Source organism: Alternaria novae-zelandiae (genome assembly GCF_023758075.1).
Source record: "Alternaria novae-zelandiae strain BMP 2774 chromosome Unknown scaffold_17, whole genome shotgun sequence".
Taxonomy (NCBI): Eukaryota; Fungi; Ascomycota; class Dothideomycetes; order Pleosporales; family Pleosporaceae; genus Alternaria; species Alternaria novae-zelandiae.
The window spans coordinates 188,424-205,091 of NW_026056977.1; the positions used below are offsets into that span (position 1 = coordinate 188,424).

The 16,668-nt window shown below is 53.1% G+C and overlaps 5 protein-coding genes across 5 annotated transcripts; 1 reads left to right on the forward strand and 4 right to left on the reverse strand.

Annotated features, from left to right (window-relative positions):
- Positions 1-622: 622 nt before the first annotated feature.
- J4E88_007874 (uncharacterized protein) lies at positions 623-1,551 on the reverse strand (the record flags this gene model as incomplete). Its single annotated transcript, XM_049401489.1, has 3 exons — positions 623-794; positions 856-1,037; positions 1,090-1,551. 3 exons carry the CDS (start codon positions 1,549-1,551, stop codon positions 623-625), a joined length of 816 nt encoding a protein of 271 aa, XP_049252562.1.
- A 1,425-nt stretch (positions 1,552-2,976) lies between these two features.
- Positions 2,977-4,005, reverse strand: MOB11 (Maintenance of ploidy protein mob1; the record flags this gene model as incomplete). The annotated part of the gene is made up of 4 exons (XM_049401490.1): positions 2,977-3,355; positions 3,403-3,496; positions 3,549-3,709; positions 3,983-4,005. The coding sequence occupies 4 exons, from the start codon at positions 4,003-4,005 to the stop codon at positions 2,977-2,979; spliced, it is 657 nt and encodes a 218-aa protein (XP_049252563.1).
- Positions 4,006-4,656: 651 nt separating this feature from the next.
- Positions 4,657-8,121, reverse strand: J4E88_007876 (uncharacterized protein; the record flags this gene model as incomplete). The annotated part of the gene is made up of 7 exons (XM_049401491.1): positions 4,657-5,116; positions 5,164-7,493; positions 7,541-7,640; positions 7,691-7,808; positions 7,856-7,878; positions 7,931-7,946; positions 7,998-8,121. 7 exons carry the CDS (start codon positions 8,119-8,121, stop codon positions 4,657-4,659), a joined length of 3,171 nt encoding a protein of 1,056 aa, XP_049252564.1.
- A 1,807-nt stretch (positions 8,122-9,928) lies between these two features.
- On the forward strand, positions 9,929-11,227 carry J4E88_007877 (uncharacterized protein; the record flags this gene model as incomplete). The annotated part of the gene is made up of 2 exons (XM_049401492.1): positions 9,929-10,000; positions 10,079-11,227. The coding sequence occupies 2 exons, from the start codon at positions 9,929-9,931 to the stop codon at positions 11,225-11,227; spliced, it is 1,221 nt and encodes a 406-aa protein (XP_049252565.1).
- A 4,610-nt stretch (positions 11,228-15,837) lies between these two features.
- J4E88_007878 (uncharacterized protein) lies at positions 15,838-16,116 on the reverse strand (the record flags this gene model as incomplete). The annotated part of the gene is made up of 1 exon (XM_049401493.1): positions 15,838-16,116. One exon carries the CDS (start codon positions 16,114-16,116, stop codon positions 15,838-15,840), a length of 279 nt encoding a protein of 92 aa, XP_049252566.1.
- Between the last annotated feature and the right edge of the window lie 552 nt (positions 16,117-16,668).

A 16,668-nucleotide genomic window follows, 5' to 3' on the forward strand; every position in this document is an offset into this window, starting at 1 on the left:
ATGGCGTGCGCTCGTGATAGGATGGCTTTTGAACATTGGCTAGATTGGGTGCTGTGAGTGGTCTCTTGACTTTTGAAAGGACGTTTAATGCCTTGGACTTTTCGGTTTCCACCAACCATTCTCGCTGCTTCATTGCACCACCAGCCAGGTCTCATGATTTTTTCCTGTTGAGTTCACGCCACAATGTGGGGTTCTTGAGCGAGTGTAGAGTGGCTTGTCATTGAAGGCGTAAACGTGTTGCCGTACAGCGTTGCAATGAACGCCCCTGAACCTTTCTATGCAAAGCCTTCGTCTTGCTAGCATACAGGTTGACTCCTTCTGGACCCAAGAAGAGGTAAGGAGAAGAAAGACGGTACAGTCGTAGTAGCATCACCGGCAATTCCGGCACTGAAGACGTTATGAAGAGATTGTCGCGCCGCTCGTGGCGCAACATGCAATCCATTTTGATGCGAATATTTTATTGATAGGGTATCCATGCATGACAAACAACCACCATCTGACAAGGCTTGCCAACCAGCCTCCAAAGATGAGCGGACACAAGAGAAATGAGAAAAGAACGTGACGATCGTGAAAGAGGGCTGCCAAAAGCGAAGGGTGACGCACGGCATCGGCGTCACCGATGCTATATCGATATTAAAGCTAGTATGCCAGCGGCGAAGAAAGCCATAGTAGGGGAGCCAGACATGAGGCTCTGGGCGGCGGAAGCCTCGCCAGCCAGCACTTTGTCGTCATTACGAATGCAGTTTGTCTTGGCTGTAATTTCCGCGGGACAGACTACGCGTTTGAAGTTCGCACTGTGTGACGTTAGTCTATATAATTTGTGTAGCCTGCGGATCGAGATGAGGGCATGTTTACCTAGGGTACGATGCATCCTTGAACCAATCAAAGCGCCATTCGCAACCGGCTCTCAGGTTCTCGGGTAGCTTTTGGCAGTCTTCGGTGGAGCTGACACCCATCATGAGCTCACCGAAGACGCTTTGGTCCACGCCATACTGCTGGGCGCATGCATTTGTCGATGTTGTGTTACCGCCAGGAATCTAGATAGTTCAGCTTTGCGACCATGATAATGGATGTTCATTGAAGGCTTACTGCAAGTGAAAACCGGTTTCGGTCGGTTACATCGTAGGCGGTATTCGAGGCTTGAACAATCATGCTCTTGCCGATCAGAGGCTCACTCGTAAAGTCGAGCTGGTAGCATGCGCAGCACCAGGCGCCCTCTATACCTCCGTGAGTAAGTTCGGGTAGAATAAAGGCACCGGCATAGCCATATGAAACAGTGTCGTTGATGGCCCATGGCTGCTGGCTGGAGCACTGAAACGCGGAACCGCCGTTACAACCAGTGCCGGCAGCATCGTCCGTGGGCTTGTCGTCGGCCGTACACGATTCTACCGGACTCGAGAAATCTGCTTTGCCGTTCCAACCACATGATGGCTTACAGCAGTCCCAGAAACGAGATGTGACGGCCTCTCCAGTATAGTTGAGATGTGCGCATCGTGCAAAGACCGCGAAGAGCTCGACGGCAAGGGCGATATTGCGGAGATGTTGCGGCATCATTGCGGAATGAGTGATCTGAAGTCGAAGTAGAAACCGAATGGCATGGTTTGTTAGCCAGAGTGATCCGCGCGCAGTGCCAGGAAATTGTATTTGAAGGATACTGAAAAAGAGGGGTCCCTTCTTTAGTCCGGCTGCAAGGAGAGATTAAACTGTTTTCGATACTCGAGGCCGAGAACCATCATGCTGTGCACCGTGCAGGGGTGGGCGGAGCTTGGGTACTGAAACGGTACCCGGGGTAGTGGCATCTGAGAGGTCAGAGAGCCGCTGTCACAGTTCCCACACGCTGTCAACCTACCCGATGCCTTGACTTGCATTGTCTGGCCTTATAGATTGCCCCTGTCATTGCCTCGTGGTGCACTTTCCCCACACTCTGCACGCAACGTTGTATCGCTCCCCGCAATTCGGCAATCGCGACATCTGCTCGCAAGGTCGCGTAAATGAATGCCGGGACGGACGCGACAAAACCGAGGAATTTGTACAGCTGGGTTGCCCGTTGTTGTGCTTTATGCTCGCTCTCGTGTTAGACGAGAAGGTTTGCCCAATGTCTCACGCTCCGCCCTGCCCCCTTCAGGGCTCATCTCGGCTATTCTCGCGACCGTTCAAAACGAACTTCTCCGCTTCTTGAGCTGCAACCGTTCACACCGCACTGCCGTGTGACGCAACCTTGAAGGCTGATAATACTCCGGGCGCTCGGTTCACGTGGCCTCAAAGAGGTTGAGCACCGTAGCTGAATAGGGAAGCAGATGCACCCGATTGGCCGCAACTTCAATATCGCTACCAGACTAGAGGCCATACTGAAGCACGCAGTATCTCTTTTGCTAGGATGCTATGAACTTTGTGTAAACAAGTAGCTAGCATTGCTCCGGCTGAATCGACGTCGTCAGCATAGCCGCTGGTCATGCGTAATAGCGCGTTTGTCATATAGCAGTCGCCATCGCCAACATCGCTAGACGGTGTTCGCAGTTTCGCGATTAGGAAAGGACCGAAGTACGTGGCATAAGTATGGACCGGATGTTTGGTTGAGAGGGCAAGGCATGAACGTCTTCCATGTCTACTATCTGCCAAGCCACCGATACACGAACTCTGCCCCACCCGGCGTTCGCTCAAGTCTCCAAAGTCCACTCTGCTGAGACAGCAAACGCTCTGGAACTTGGATACGAGCTGCCGCCTGGGCAGCTCTTACTGTACATCCTTGGGCTGGATTTCCGGCGATTGCCGTTGAGATGTGCGCGGTGGATTTTGAAATCATTATGTTAATTCACCGCTACTAATACATCGTTATCAAGCGTACATGCTCGTAATACCTCCGTAGTTATGCAAATTGTGCATAGACTCCTCAACGCCGTCAAAATATGCTCGTCACGCGTAGAGTCTCGTGTCTGTTCTCCGTCTCTCATACTCTAGCCGAGCGCCGGGATGCGCTCAATCACTTCTCAGCATGCTCTCTACCAAATCACCCAACGGTCCCCAGAAGTCCTTGCTCCCACTTGCCAGCCCATGCTCGTCTATGAACAGCACATAGTGCTTGAAGCTGGTGTTTAGATGAGGCTCCAGGCCCAATTCGATGATGACGGGGTAGTGGTGGCAGTAGATATGTGCGTAGACGCGGTATAGACGCTTGAACATGTTCCTGATGAGCGCTGGAAATGTCTTCGGGAAGGGAACGCCGATGCGCGAGGGGAACATGGACTCGTTGTCGACATTGGACTGTATCCATGCCATGAGGTGTTCGATGTATTCGGGTGCGGGCATCTTGGTAGGCTTCTTGTAATTCTCGGAATCTTGCCAGAGGTACTCAAACCTGTTGATGGTCAGCATTGCGCATATGAGCACTCGGTTTATACTCACTCGTCGGTCGCTTTCATCTCAGGACAGCTTTGTGGCGAGCAGAACTCTGTGATGGAGCCATAGAGCAGGTTGATCTGGTTGTAGAAGTCGACGACTGCGGTCGCGTATCAGCACGAGTCCCCAAATCGGCAGAGATATGCTCCTACCATTGACGGCAAGCCACTCGTCCTTGTCCTCGCCTTCGGGCAGCTTGACAGCCTTCCTTAGACTGCCACTACCCAGTGTGGCCTCGGCATACTGCTTCAACTGCCAGCTGCTGGTGCCTCGATTCTTCGAAGGCTTGAACGGTGCGCGAGTTCGCGGATTGCTGGCGCAGAAGTCAGCCTATGTTCGTGGTAGAGAATCTCCCATCTCAAGCGAGACTTCTCTCCAGCCTTCTGCCATGGATTCTGATGTCTCTTTCGGCCTGGCATATGCCGATAATATCGCGTGGCCCGTACATTGTGATCTTGTCGCTATTTATCCGTGTATTTGCGCGTCTCCAGCGCCAGGCTCAGGTGCGACAGGCTAGCGATCAAGGGCGCGATTTCGTCTCGTGGGTCGAATATCCCGCAGTAGAAGAGCGGAAAGGGAGACGAACATTGTACTTATAAATCCCGACATATCTACTCTCGATTCGTGCTATCGTATGGACCGGTACTGCGTGCGTGCGTGTGTGCTATCTGCTGTCGCGCATTCCGATGGTTAGCCAAGGCAAACAATACAAGGTAATGGGACTGCGACAAACCTGGTAGCAACAAGAAGTAGAAGGTGAAGGTAAATAACGTGAGCGAGCGACAAGAAGAGGGTAACAGAGAAGGGCAGAGAGTCAATGACGTTGGATGGGCTGGCTTGGGGGAGGGGTGTTTGGACAGGACCCCACAATCAACAATCGCGACCGCCGCAACCACCGGCCTCGATCGCCGCACTAACAACTTGGTCCAGATGTCGCGCCCACCCAATTGGCCCACCCTCAACTTTCATGTCTGCTTTTTCCGTCTGACCGCCTCGAGACATGTTGGAAGAGATGCGAGACGAATTTCCGCTGGCAGCGCATTGTAAAATCTGTCTCTCCTATGCGCGGGCTGCATGTTGTCGCAATGACTTTCGTGAGCGCATCACCGAGATATACCAACGGAGGTAATTCGGAGAAGAAAAGAAGATATCGTAATGTTTTTGGGAGGTCTACTCTAGGTCTATTCTAGGTCTAGGATATACGCTGACAACTTCCACCGCTGATGATTACCGCTCCATACCCACACATCCTGTCAGACCTCACTTGCTGAAGTACGGGTCTTGCTCAAAATAGTCGCCTTTGTCACGACCACGTCCGTTGCGACGACCGTTCTGCGTCTGCGGCCTGGAGTCGGAGCCACCGTCCGTCATGGTCTCAAACTCATCCGGTTCGTAGTCCTGCATGCCCGTCTTGATGCGCTGAAGTTGACCAGCTACGTAATGGTGGAGACGATCCTCCATTGCCGACTTCTGGTCAAGGGCGGCTTGGTCCAGTACACCGACCGAGTTCTTGCGTTTGATCGGGCTTGTAGCGTCCTCCTCTTCGCCGTTGGTTGAGGTCTCTCCCCAGTCACTTCGGAAGCCTATGCTACGGCTAGTAGAAGATCGGCGGAGTGTCTGGCGCTTCGCTGGTTTGCCTGTCGTGGTGAACACATCGTCGAAGTAATGGTCGGCAGCGCCTGTAGGTGTGCGCGGCGTTTGTGGCAGACGGCACGTCATGCTGCACGTCGTTAGTGAAGGTACTATACGTAATGTCGTTGAGCTTACCCAGTGTCGTGAATCATCTTCGCAATCAGACCGGTCCAGCCGCACTGATGCGTCGCTCCCAAGCCACGGCCGGTATCACCATCGAAGAACTCGTGGTACCACATGTAATCTTTCCAGTTCGGGTCAAAGTCGAGCATTTGGTTGCCGTCGTTGATGGCCCTTCTACCGTCATCTCCGCGAGCAAACAAATGCTGAAGACGATGTTGAATCTCCTCTGCAACGTGGCCGAGATGCATGTAGTCACCCGACCCCGTAGGGCACTCAACCTTGAGATCGTTGCCATAGTAGAGATGGAACCTCTGGCAAGACTCGATGAGTAGGAAGTTGACGGCTAACCAGATGGGACCTCGCCAGTTGCTGTTGCCACCAAAGAGACCGCTGTCTGAGTCACCGGGAAGGTAAGCTACCTCATACTTCTGACCATTGACGTCCATGCTATAGGGATGATCCTTGTGGTATTTCGAAAGCGATCGGATGCCGTGGTCGGCGAAGAACTCATCCTCGTCCAACATTCTCTTCATTATCCGCTTCAGTCGGTCTTCGTTGACAAGTGACAGAAGCAAGCGGTCGCCCTTACCACGTTTGGAGAGCGTATGGATGTTGCGCTTCGAAGTTTCGGGACGGTGAGCAATGAACCATTCCACTCGCTTCTTGAAGCTGGGCAGGCGGTTGATAACCTCCGGCTCTAGCGTCATAGTCGAGTACAGAGGAATGAGACCGACCAGAGAACGGACGGGCATCTGATGGCTCCATGGACCACCCCAAGAGATGGCATCATAGTAGAACCCGTCCTCCTCGTTCCACAGCGGCTTCGACTCGCCGTCGCTGCGGAATTGCATAGCGTCGCTGATCATCAAAAAGTGCTCGAAGAACTTGGAGGCCATGTCTTCGTAGATGCGTCGTCGCTTGGCGAGCTCAAGGCAGATGTTCAGCATGTTCAGGCAGTAGAAGCCCATCCAGCCAGTACTGTCGGCCTGCTCCAGGGTACCGCCGGTCGGCAATGGGTCTGAACGGTTGAAGAGACCAATGTTGTCGAGACCGAGGAAACCACCTTCGAAGATGTTCTTTCCGTCAGCGTCTTTTCGGTTGACCCACCACGTAAAGTTCAGCAACAGTTTCTGGAATACGCGCTCGAGGCAATCAAAGTCCTCACGTCCGTACATCTTGCGCTCAATCTTGAAGACCCGGAATAGCGACCAGGCATGTACCGGAGGGTTCACGTCGCCAAAGTTCCATTCGTATGCCGGTAGCTGCCCGTTCGGGTGCATGTACCACTCACGTGTGAAAAGGTCGAGCTGCTTCTTGGCGAAGTCGGGGTCGATCATGGCGAGTGTGATACAGTGGAAAGCACTGTCCCATGCGGCGAAGAAGGGGTATTCCCAAGAGTCGGGCATGGACAAAATATCGTCCAGGTACATGTGCTTCCACTCCTTGTTGCGTATAGCCTTGCGACCGGGTGGTGGAGGAGGCATGCCAGGGTCGCCGTTAGCCCACTGGTCCCAGATGAAGTGGTAGTATTGCTTGCACCACATCATGCCGGAGAATGCCTGACGCTGGATGTTGCGCAAATCGTCAGCGATTGGGAGAGGGCTGATTCTGTAGTAAAATTCGTCGGCTTCGGCGCGACGCTGTTCTATAATGTCGTCAAACATCTCCTCGTCAAGGAATCCGTCGTTTCTCTTTGAGAGCCTGAAGCGGACTACAGCGCACTCGCCAGGTGGGACACCGTCGCCTTCGTCGAACGCGTACCAAGCACCGCACTTGGTACCAGTGTTCTCAGGATTGACAGCATCCTTCTGCTCGTCCACGATGCGGCGATGGATAGCGTCCTTGACATATGGAACCTTGTTCTCTACGTTCCACAGCCCCTTGTAGTTGGTGTCGTTATCGGTGAAGAGAAGCTCGGGCTGTACGTCTTCGCCGCTCGGGCCGGTGCCAGGGGACGGGGAGAGCTGGAAGTAGCGGTCACCCAGCTTGTGGTGTTTCGACTGCGCCGTTGTTGGGCCAATCTTGGTGATTGAGGGTTTCAGACTCGGGTCCTCGTGGCCCCATGCCCAGGTATTCCTGAACCAACAGTGAGGTACAATGTGCAGCGGCGCCGGTTCTGGGCCACGGTTGTAAGCTGTCACTCGGAAGCACATCTCCTCTGGATCGTCCGCTTCCTTCGCAGTCTCGATGAAAATGTCCCAATACCGGTCATCGTCGAAGATGCCTGTGTCAACGAGGTTGTACTCCTTGTCCAACCGCGTTCGCTTCGCGTTCGTCTCGATGAGTTCTTCGTATGGGAATTTCCGCTGAGGAAGTTTGTACAGGAATTTCATGTACGAGTGCTGCAACTGAATCAGCGGTATTTCTGTAGCGAGCGAAGCCAACATACAGTTGGCGTGTTGTCCAGGTGGAAATGGCACTCCTTGAGCGACTCGCCGTGGTTACCCTGTGGGTTGGATAAACCGAAAAGGCGCTCCTTTAGAAAGTCGCTGCAAGAAAGTCAGCGTGTATCGCAAGAGTGCCACTGGCGCACACATACTCCTTCTCGTTCCAGAAAGCGAAGGCAATGTTCTGGAAGCCGTGTGTATCAGACACACCAGCAATGCCGTCCTCGCCCCAGCGAAAGGCGCGCGACCGCGCCATGTCGTGCGTGAAATCTATGAGGCATTAGAGAAATCGGATGGCACCGAAGGCGAGTACTCACGGCTCCAGGCATCTCCATCAGCGCTGCAGAAGTTTGTTAGTAGCATACCATGGCGTTGACAGCAAGGGTACTCACGAGTAATCTTCGCGGACTGGACACTTATTAGATTGATTGCAACATATTCATGGGAATAGAGACTGACCAGTTGCCCACTGCCTCTCGGCAACGTAGGGGCCCCATCGCTTCCAGTAGGCGGTGCGTTCTCGGTCCTGCTTCAGACGCTTCTCCTCTTCGCAGAGGTACTCTTGATTCTCAATGAGAACCATGGTGACAATGTGTGCCGGAGGGGTGTAGGAGGAGTGTTGACGGCAGACAGCAAGTGAGGTTTGGGCGTTGGCGCGTGCAGCGGCGTCGAAGGAATTATTTCCTGCAGGTAGTATGGAGCAAACAATGGGGTAACTCAGACGATCAAGATAGTGGAGAAGAAGTAGGTGGGGTAATGTATATGAGAGACGCTGATGGCGAGGGAGTCCAATGTTTGGAGGTGGTGTGCATAGAGGAAGAGACAGAAAGCGGACGGGATTTTGTCAAGGCGCGTGTCTTGGTGGTGGCTACCACCGACTTTCGACGCAGGAACTCGCGATGCATCATAGGACGGCAACCGTGCAGCGCGGGACTTATCGCGAACGGCTGACCTAAGCCCACTCTAGCCTAACGCCCTCCTCCGCCAGGTTTCAATCCCATGTCCAGCGAGCCGCAAAAAGGCTGGCCAGAAGCTTGGAAATGCCCATGCCCGCCGCTGCAGCAGCGTCGGCTACACGTGTCGCCCATCTGTTGAGCCGCTTTCAAAATCTCTGCGCCAAAGTGTTGAACGCGCTTACTGGGGGCGACGCCAGCCTTGAACAAGCAACCACGATAAAGACGTTAGCCTCCGGTCCTCCCCACCGTGCCATCGCCGATCGGACCTGGCCAGCTTCGGAAGGCCCTTCTGGGGTGTGGAGTGCTGACAGCGGATCCCGGCATGGGGATTCGCATGCCACACGTATCGACTTTGGAGCGTGGTGTTGTCCCTGCTTCCGCGGCATGCAGCACAGTTATGTACAAGAGTTGGGATGCATATGGTCGCGTTTCCGAGCCTGCGCGCCAGACGCCAATTCACGTGATGCATCACCGACATCCGAGGGGTAGCACTAAACATATCCAGTCGTATGGCTACTCATGTACGGGAGGTCAAGGGTAATGAGTGACGTCATCAGCTGCAAGTCTTCGGTGAGAAAAGGTTAAGTTTAATATTATGAAACGAATGCACACGAGCCGAGAAGTTCAAGAATACGATACAGCGTCTTACGACTCTCGCAAGGGGGGCTGGGAAGTCGGTGTGGCAGGTCTGGCCGCCCTACATGAACTTTGACCGGAATCGATTAGATGTTCCCATTTGAGCAGCGCTCATATCATGCGGCTCAGTCCTACTCCTAACCGCGACATAATAGTTTACTTTCACCTCTGGATCCAACAATGCTACCGAGCGATCATGTTAGTGCACGTATTGACCAGAATTTGTACAGTAGCCGCCCAAGTCATCATCGCTAGTCGTGAATTGCTGATGCATGAATAACCTCTTTCACATGCCTCCAAGCACAGAGCTGGAAATCTGGCAAGTGTAAAGAATTATATCCAAACGCCGCACGAGGTCTATGCAAAGAGTGACAAGCTTGCCAGAAGATTGTAATGTTTTCAAGCAAACCTCGAATCGCTGGAACTGTGCATCGCAAGAATAGACGTAGGTATCAGACTACCTAAGTCGAAACGAGGAATTTTGTTCTCGAGGTCAATCGCGGGTGCTTCTTTTGCGTATCCACCAAGTCGAGGCACGATTTACAACCGTGCAGATGGCTACATAGTCTATGTACATGTCACTTTAGTCGCCATGAGCGCTGCGTAACCTTCCCATGGCGCTTGCTCTACGTATGTATGCTATGGTGTTGATAGAGGGGCGTGGAGCAGAGCTGGCCGCTAGCGCCTGCCACGGCGATTCTTCGGGCCGCGCCATTGATGGTCAGGTACGCGGCCGCTCAGCTCTACCAAACATTACACGTCTCCCAAGTCCGACATCCTCACACAGTCACGCCCAAGATGCTCGTCTCCCTCACAGTCGGAAAGGTCGATGCTGGAGTAGCAGTGCTACTGACAGAAGACAAGCGTCTCGTGAGCCCCTCAATGCCGCCCAGCGCTCAACGCAGCGCAGGCGCATCCTTGCTCTTCATCTGGCTGACGTAAAGGTAGATTGAGTTCCCTTCTATATTGCTACCCCCCGACATCTCGTCGGGCTCTATGGTGGATATCGATGTTGGAAGAAACTACAAAGCCGAAGCCGACGCCCAGAAAGCCTTCCATGAGCTCCAGTCGGAGATCTTCCGCACCTTTGGCCAGCGCACCCCCTCAGCCCCCGTCCTCAAATGCCGCAATGCCACGCAAACCTCAGTCGTTCTCGAATGGGACCCTATCGATATCGCGACCGCCGAACTGCGCAGCCTCACACTATGCCGCAATGGCAACAAGGCAGGCACAATACCCAAGCCCAGTGACGTGCACAGCACCAAGCTGAGTGGTCTGGCTGTCGACACGGAATATCAGTTTCATTTGGTCCTCAAAACGAGCGCGGGCACTTTCAGCAGCGAGAAGCTTTTGGTACAAACACACAAGATGACGGACTTGTCTGGTATCACCATCACGCCTGGCCACATGCCTGCGGCCCTCCGAGAGTCTCTGCAGCGGTCCGTGGAAAGAATCGGCGCCAAGATCGCGGACAATGTGCGCATCGACACCACGCACTTCGTATGCACCGAAGGCAGAGGGCCTGCGTGGGAGAAGGCGGTCGAGAACAACATACCTGTAGTTGTCCCAGATTGGGTCATAGGCTGCGAGAGGGAGGGGAGGATTGTCGGTGTGAGGGGTTACTACCTAAACGCGGACCCTAGGTTACGAAGCGTCGGCCCAGGAGGCTCACAGCAACCCGCCCAGCAATCACAACAGCAGCCTCAGCAACAACAGCAGCAGCAGCAACCCAGAAGTCCAATCATGAGCCCGCGCACCGAGGTGACACCACCTACACCCGAGCAACCGAGGCGTGACCGCGATACCGACGGTGCAGCGCCACCCCCTCCGCCACCCAAAGACGACGTTAGCGAGAAGAGCGAGCGAAACTCAGTGGAACCGAAGACGCAGACAGAAGAGCAAAAGGCTCGAACCGAGGATCTCAAGCCGCAAAATGGGAAGGAACCACAGCAAGAGGATAGCGAGGAGGACGAATCTGAGCCTGAGCCCAACGACGAGAAGTCTCTGGAAGCAAGTTTACCACAGAGACCGAAGCCAGGCCAAGCATCAGCTGAAGACGATGGCGATGGAGCCAGTTTTCAAGATGTGGAAATTTAGTAGAGGTGCTGAGAGGACATGTCAAATCTGGAATGCCACAGCGTGTCGACCTGGCTACCCATCTGCAGCATTGACTACAACCACGACTATAGCATTGTAATGATACCAATTTTCAAGACCACATTGCGGTTAAGATGACAGTTCACGGCCTTCTATTCGCGATCTGACTGCACTAGTCAGGGACATTGTCCCGAAATCACGGACCTTAGCGCTAACGTACTCGAACCCATCTCATTGGGCCAAGCCAGCATGTAGGGAGGATCCCTAATCGACCCACGAACACTAAGATCTTACGGCCGGTCAAAGCATCATATCCCACTCTATATAAATTCCGTCGTATGCCGCAATGTACCGATGCGCAGTAAGTCCAGTCTTCCCATCTCCTGGACTGCGGAGCCGGCATCATAGCAATGTCTCTTTTTAAACTTCCCGATATCATCATAACATTACAAGTACCCCTTCTCTACCTACTCAACATCCTTACCCTTGCCACCGGACCCGATCACCGCCTCCCTCGTATCGCTATCACTCTCCCTCTTCTCCTTCTCCTCGCCGCTCAATCTCTTTACCGAGAATGGGGGGATGCAGGTTGGGGCTACAACCTAGCAATCAACTGTGGAGTGGGCGCTCGTGTGTTCACCTATGTTGACTGGATCTTACTGGGGAGCCCCGACAAAGACGGGTGGTACAAGATACAATATGAGAAGGATGAAAATGACAAGAAGAATGACGACGTGAAACAGCTGGATTACAGAGACAGACCTGGTGGTGCAGGGAGAAGTTTCTGGAGCAGAGCATGGTGGGCTCTTCGTCTCTCGACGTGGAGCCGTTACACGGGATGGAGTAGTCAGGTCAAGAATGTGTGCATGGAAGTACCGGGCGACTACCCTCGTCTGTAAGTCTACCCCCAACCTATCATCCCCGACTCAACTAACCCAACCAAGTAAATTCATCGCCCGAAAGCTCGTACGCGGCCTCATCTTCTTCGTCATAAAAGACATTATAGTCTGCCACTCCGCCGCATCCCCCCACGGCTCCTGGATCGATATCCGCACGCAGAAACCACACCAGCCCTTCCCGGTTGACTCTCCCTTCCTCACTCGCTTCTACTACACTTGGCTTCATATCATGCTCACATTCACCACCATGGAGTTCTACAACATCGCTTACGGCATTGTATCCGTAGCCACCGGTCTCGCTAATCCACGAGACTGCCCCTCCATGTTTGGTAGGTTCCGCGATTTGTACAGTGTGCGCAGCGCTTGGTCTGTGGTGTGGCATCAGCAATGCCGTCGGATTTGCTCTCCGCTTAGTGTTTGGTTAGCGAGGGATGTGCTGGGTTTGCGCAAGGGTTCTTTTGCGTCCAAGTATGTTCAGCTTTTCGTTGCGTTTGGTATTTCGGGGCTGGTGCATGGGGTGGCGAGTATGTTGGTGAATTGCGAGTTTGACGACGATGGCGCGCTGAAGTGCTTTTTGTTGCAGGCTGCGATTATTATGGTGGAGGATCATGTTATTGACTTGGGCAAGGCGATGGGGTTCAAGGATGGCGTGTTTTGGCGTGTGGTCGGCTTTTTGTGGATGGTGGGCGCGTTGGGGTGGAGCCTGGAGCCGTGGGTTGGTCGGAATATTGCGAGGGGTGTTTGGGTGCAGAATAGGGAGTTGGATATATTTGGTATTGGGCCTGTGGTGGTTGCGTAGAATCTTGTTGCTGCTTTTCGGTGGAATTATTCGACGGGGTATCGACAATTCAGTGAAGCGTGTACTTTTTGGCCAGCTTGCCACTCTTCAATGCTTCCCCATGCATATAACCGTGGATATATACGTCCCCAACGTATCTGAACTCATCACTCTGACCCTCGGCACGAAGTAAGATAGGTGTAGAACAGCCGAAGGGCACTACGACGATGTCACCGCGTCTCATGGAGCCAGTCCCCATGCCTATTTTCGACCCATCTCTGGTAATGCAGAAGGTCCTGCCCATCTGTAGTTGAGACCTGACGTTAGCACGAGTCAACCGACAGAGAAATGCCACGCAGGAATAAGAAATAGATAAGACCAAACTTACCATTCGATCACCGAAATTCTTCTGTATGAAAGACCGCCGATGGTCTTGCGCCACGATGCGCGACTCTTGGTGCCGTCGAAAGTTGTGGTCGAGCTCCAGACGTGGCAATCGCTCTTGAGTTAATGAAGAGAAGACCTGGTAACAAGCCTCCGTCCAGTGGTCCTGCCATCCTTCGACCCAATGACCCAACGAAAGCGTAAAGCAGAAGTCATACACGCATGGATGCATCGTTTCTTGGTCTTTGTCGACATTGAAGAAGGAGAGAAGTAGCGCCCGCCAGTTCAAAAATGCCATAAGATAATCCTGTAACCCGCACGCAGTACCAACTGCGACCCCAGTCGTGCCTATCACCCCCAACTCGATAGCAGAGACCTCGAGCTTCCGGAACTCGTCCTTGAAATCGAACTTAGCGTAGGTATTACCTGCTGCCGAGTAGTCTTTTCGGCTCAAGGCCGAAGTTTCTGGAACTTGCGCCCAGTCTGGACACCACGTGGGTAGATCGGTAGAGCTGACTTGAGGCGGGAAGTGAATTGCTTCGCGGATCACGTCGAGACAGCGTGTGGAAGGAATTATCAGCTGAATGACGTCAAGATAGAGCGTCTTAATAGACTTGTCGTAATTAACGTGGAGATGTTCGCGAACGTCGTTTGGGAGTAGACCTAGCACTCCGAAAACCTTGTCTCGTGGATTTCCGCTGAGTTTCCTCCGACAGGCACGAAGGACTTCAAGCAGAGAATCTGGGCCTAGTCTCGTGAGGTGCTCAATATCTGGGAAACTACTCGGCCCGGTCCGTAGGTAGGGATCGCTTTCGTGTCGCCAAAGAGCATCTGAAGCCCTCTTGTGTAGATCCCAGGAAAGCTTAGACGAGCCACAGTATATGACTTTCCTGCGTGCATAATAGATCTCTTGTACGACCCAGAGCCTTTTCCAATAGTCTCTTTTGAAAAGGGAACGCAAAGGTGCGCGACCATCGTAGCCCAATGACTGAATCCATTCACTGACTCCCGTTTCGCCTCTTTCCTGTCTCACATGTTCTAACTCTTGTAACATCTCAATTGCCCGTCCACTGTCATCCATTTCAGGACCAAGCCAGATGGCAACATATGTCGCTTTTTGATAGATTTGATCCATCAACTGGACCTGGGACGCACGTTCAACACTGTCGCTTTGGTTGATACAGAGCCCATCTATCCAAAGAAGAACGGGATGGTCCCATTCGCGAACAGCCATCAGGGCATCGTGTAAGCTTACATGGACCGTGAAATCGTCGTCATGGTCCAGAGTGATGCGTTTCTTATCGAAACCGTCCCCCCATGCATATGAGATCGCTACGTACTCGAGTTGGTCGATGAGAGAACTGTGTATGATCGCACACTTCAATTTGTAAGTCCTCCCGGGGAAAACTTTGACCAGTCGGAATTCGTCTGGCCCACGTAGCTGTTCGTACACAAACTTCTTGGTATCAATCGATCGGCGTGCTGTCGATGCATGTTCACCGGCGGACCGACTTCTGTCCGAGAGATGGTCAGACCAGTGTTCGGAGGGACAGTTCGATAGGTTGTCTGTGAGACGTAATCTACCACGATCTTGGTAGTCTGCATTCGCAAGAGGACCACGACTTCTTATCGGGTATGGCCCGAACATCGTCAAGTCATGGTCACCACGGGGTTCTTGGCTATGCGGTCTGGAACGTCCCATCCTTTCCCTCTCTGATATTTCTGATGCGCTTCCCCAATTTTGATGATCTCTCGATTGGCGATGTTGCTCCTGGTCCAATGCACCCCGCCTACCGGATTCCCCGCTATCAGAACGATACCGGCCCAGGTGCGACGACTGCTGTTCACCATCCGATGACCTGCATTTTTGGTACAATTGTGCTTCGATAGCATCATTGATAGTAAGATAGGGACCATCAAAATTGAAGGAAGGCTGACGATAACGGTAATCGTCAGGCCCGCGCCCGGTACACATTCTGATGCAAGTTCGATATGTGAGTAGAACAAAAAGTTGATAGACTTCGACTTCAAACTCAGATATCGCTGAAAAGATTGTAGTGGGTGATGAAACTGAGAAAAGGTGTTGCTCATGACGCAGCCTGGTGCGGAGTGTCTTTAGCCGCTATATGTCAGCCGCAGCCCATTCGCTGACTGCAGCAAGGGTGCCTTACTGTCAGGATCCTCTGTACGCAATAGACTGAGGGATATCTGGAAGCGAATTGAATTGCGGTCTGGTGCTGAAAGTAGCTGACCGGTTTATGCGGTAGGACACGTGAAGCTGGAACATCCAGACTTCCAGTCTTCAGCTGTAGATGTTGTTGGCGGCGGACAGTATAAGAATTGCCGTTATGTCTCCAAGGGAGACGAAGACCCATGGTTGATAACCTCGTGTCAAGGTAGATGGTACTCGATGCACATCAGCCTTGGCCTCAAGTAACCGTGCAGCACAGTTCGTTTCCACGCCGTATGTCCCTGAACGCCATATATGTACACATGTTCGTACCTTAATTTACACGTGAAGAGCATATCTTATTTCCATCTCGTTCCGTCTATTCGTACGCCCCCATAGCCTCGCCCGCCCTCTGCTCGATGTAGTACCCCGGATCGGGTCTCCTCGCAGCGCGCATTTGGTCCTTCGTCATTGGGTTCTTGACCTCCTTGACATCGACCAATTCCTTTATCCTCATGATCTGACCAGCGACAGATTGTGTAACGGGGTGGTAGACAGTCGTCATGCGTTTGCGGAGACCGAGCGCCTTGAGCACTCCTTGCGTCTTCTCGGGCATGCCGATGCCGGAGCGCATGAGTGTTATCCGGAAATAAGACATGGTGGGTATGTGATGTAGAGAGTTGGTGGCTTCGATGCGAGGTCTCGGTGCGTTTGCGAGTGGCTTTGGATGGGTTTGGTGTGGCGTTTGGCGTGGGCTCCGCAGCGACACGGAGTCAAATGAACTAGCGATACGTCAGATTGAAGTGTTAATGTCTTGAGCAGCTTCACATACCGTTTGTGTGGCGATGTAACGTTGATGCCCGCCTGCGCGCCTGCGATTGTCACCACCAACTTTTCGGACTTCTGGAGACCTCGGAATGCGACGCTTGTCCCAAAATGGCCTAGAGTTCCGCGGGGCGGATGCCGAACCACGTGTGCGGGACCTTCACTCCTGTCTTCGCACCCATCTTCCATCATGAACATCAATCGCGTTATGGTCAGCTCGATCCCACCGGCGTCTTCTGGAGAAGGAGCGGTGAGAATCTATCGACAGGTGTCGTCACTACGCCACGCAAGTCGCCTTCCTCCCGCGCCCCTGGATGCGGTACTGTGAATTTCCATCCCCGATGTGCATTCGGTACTCGGGAGGGACTGCACGTCCCTTTTTACA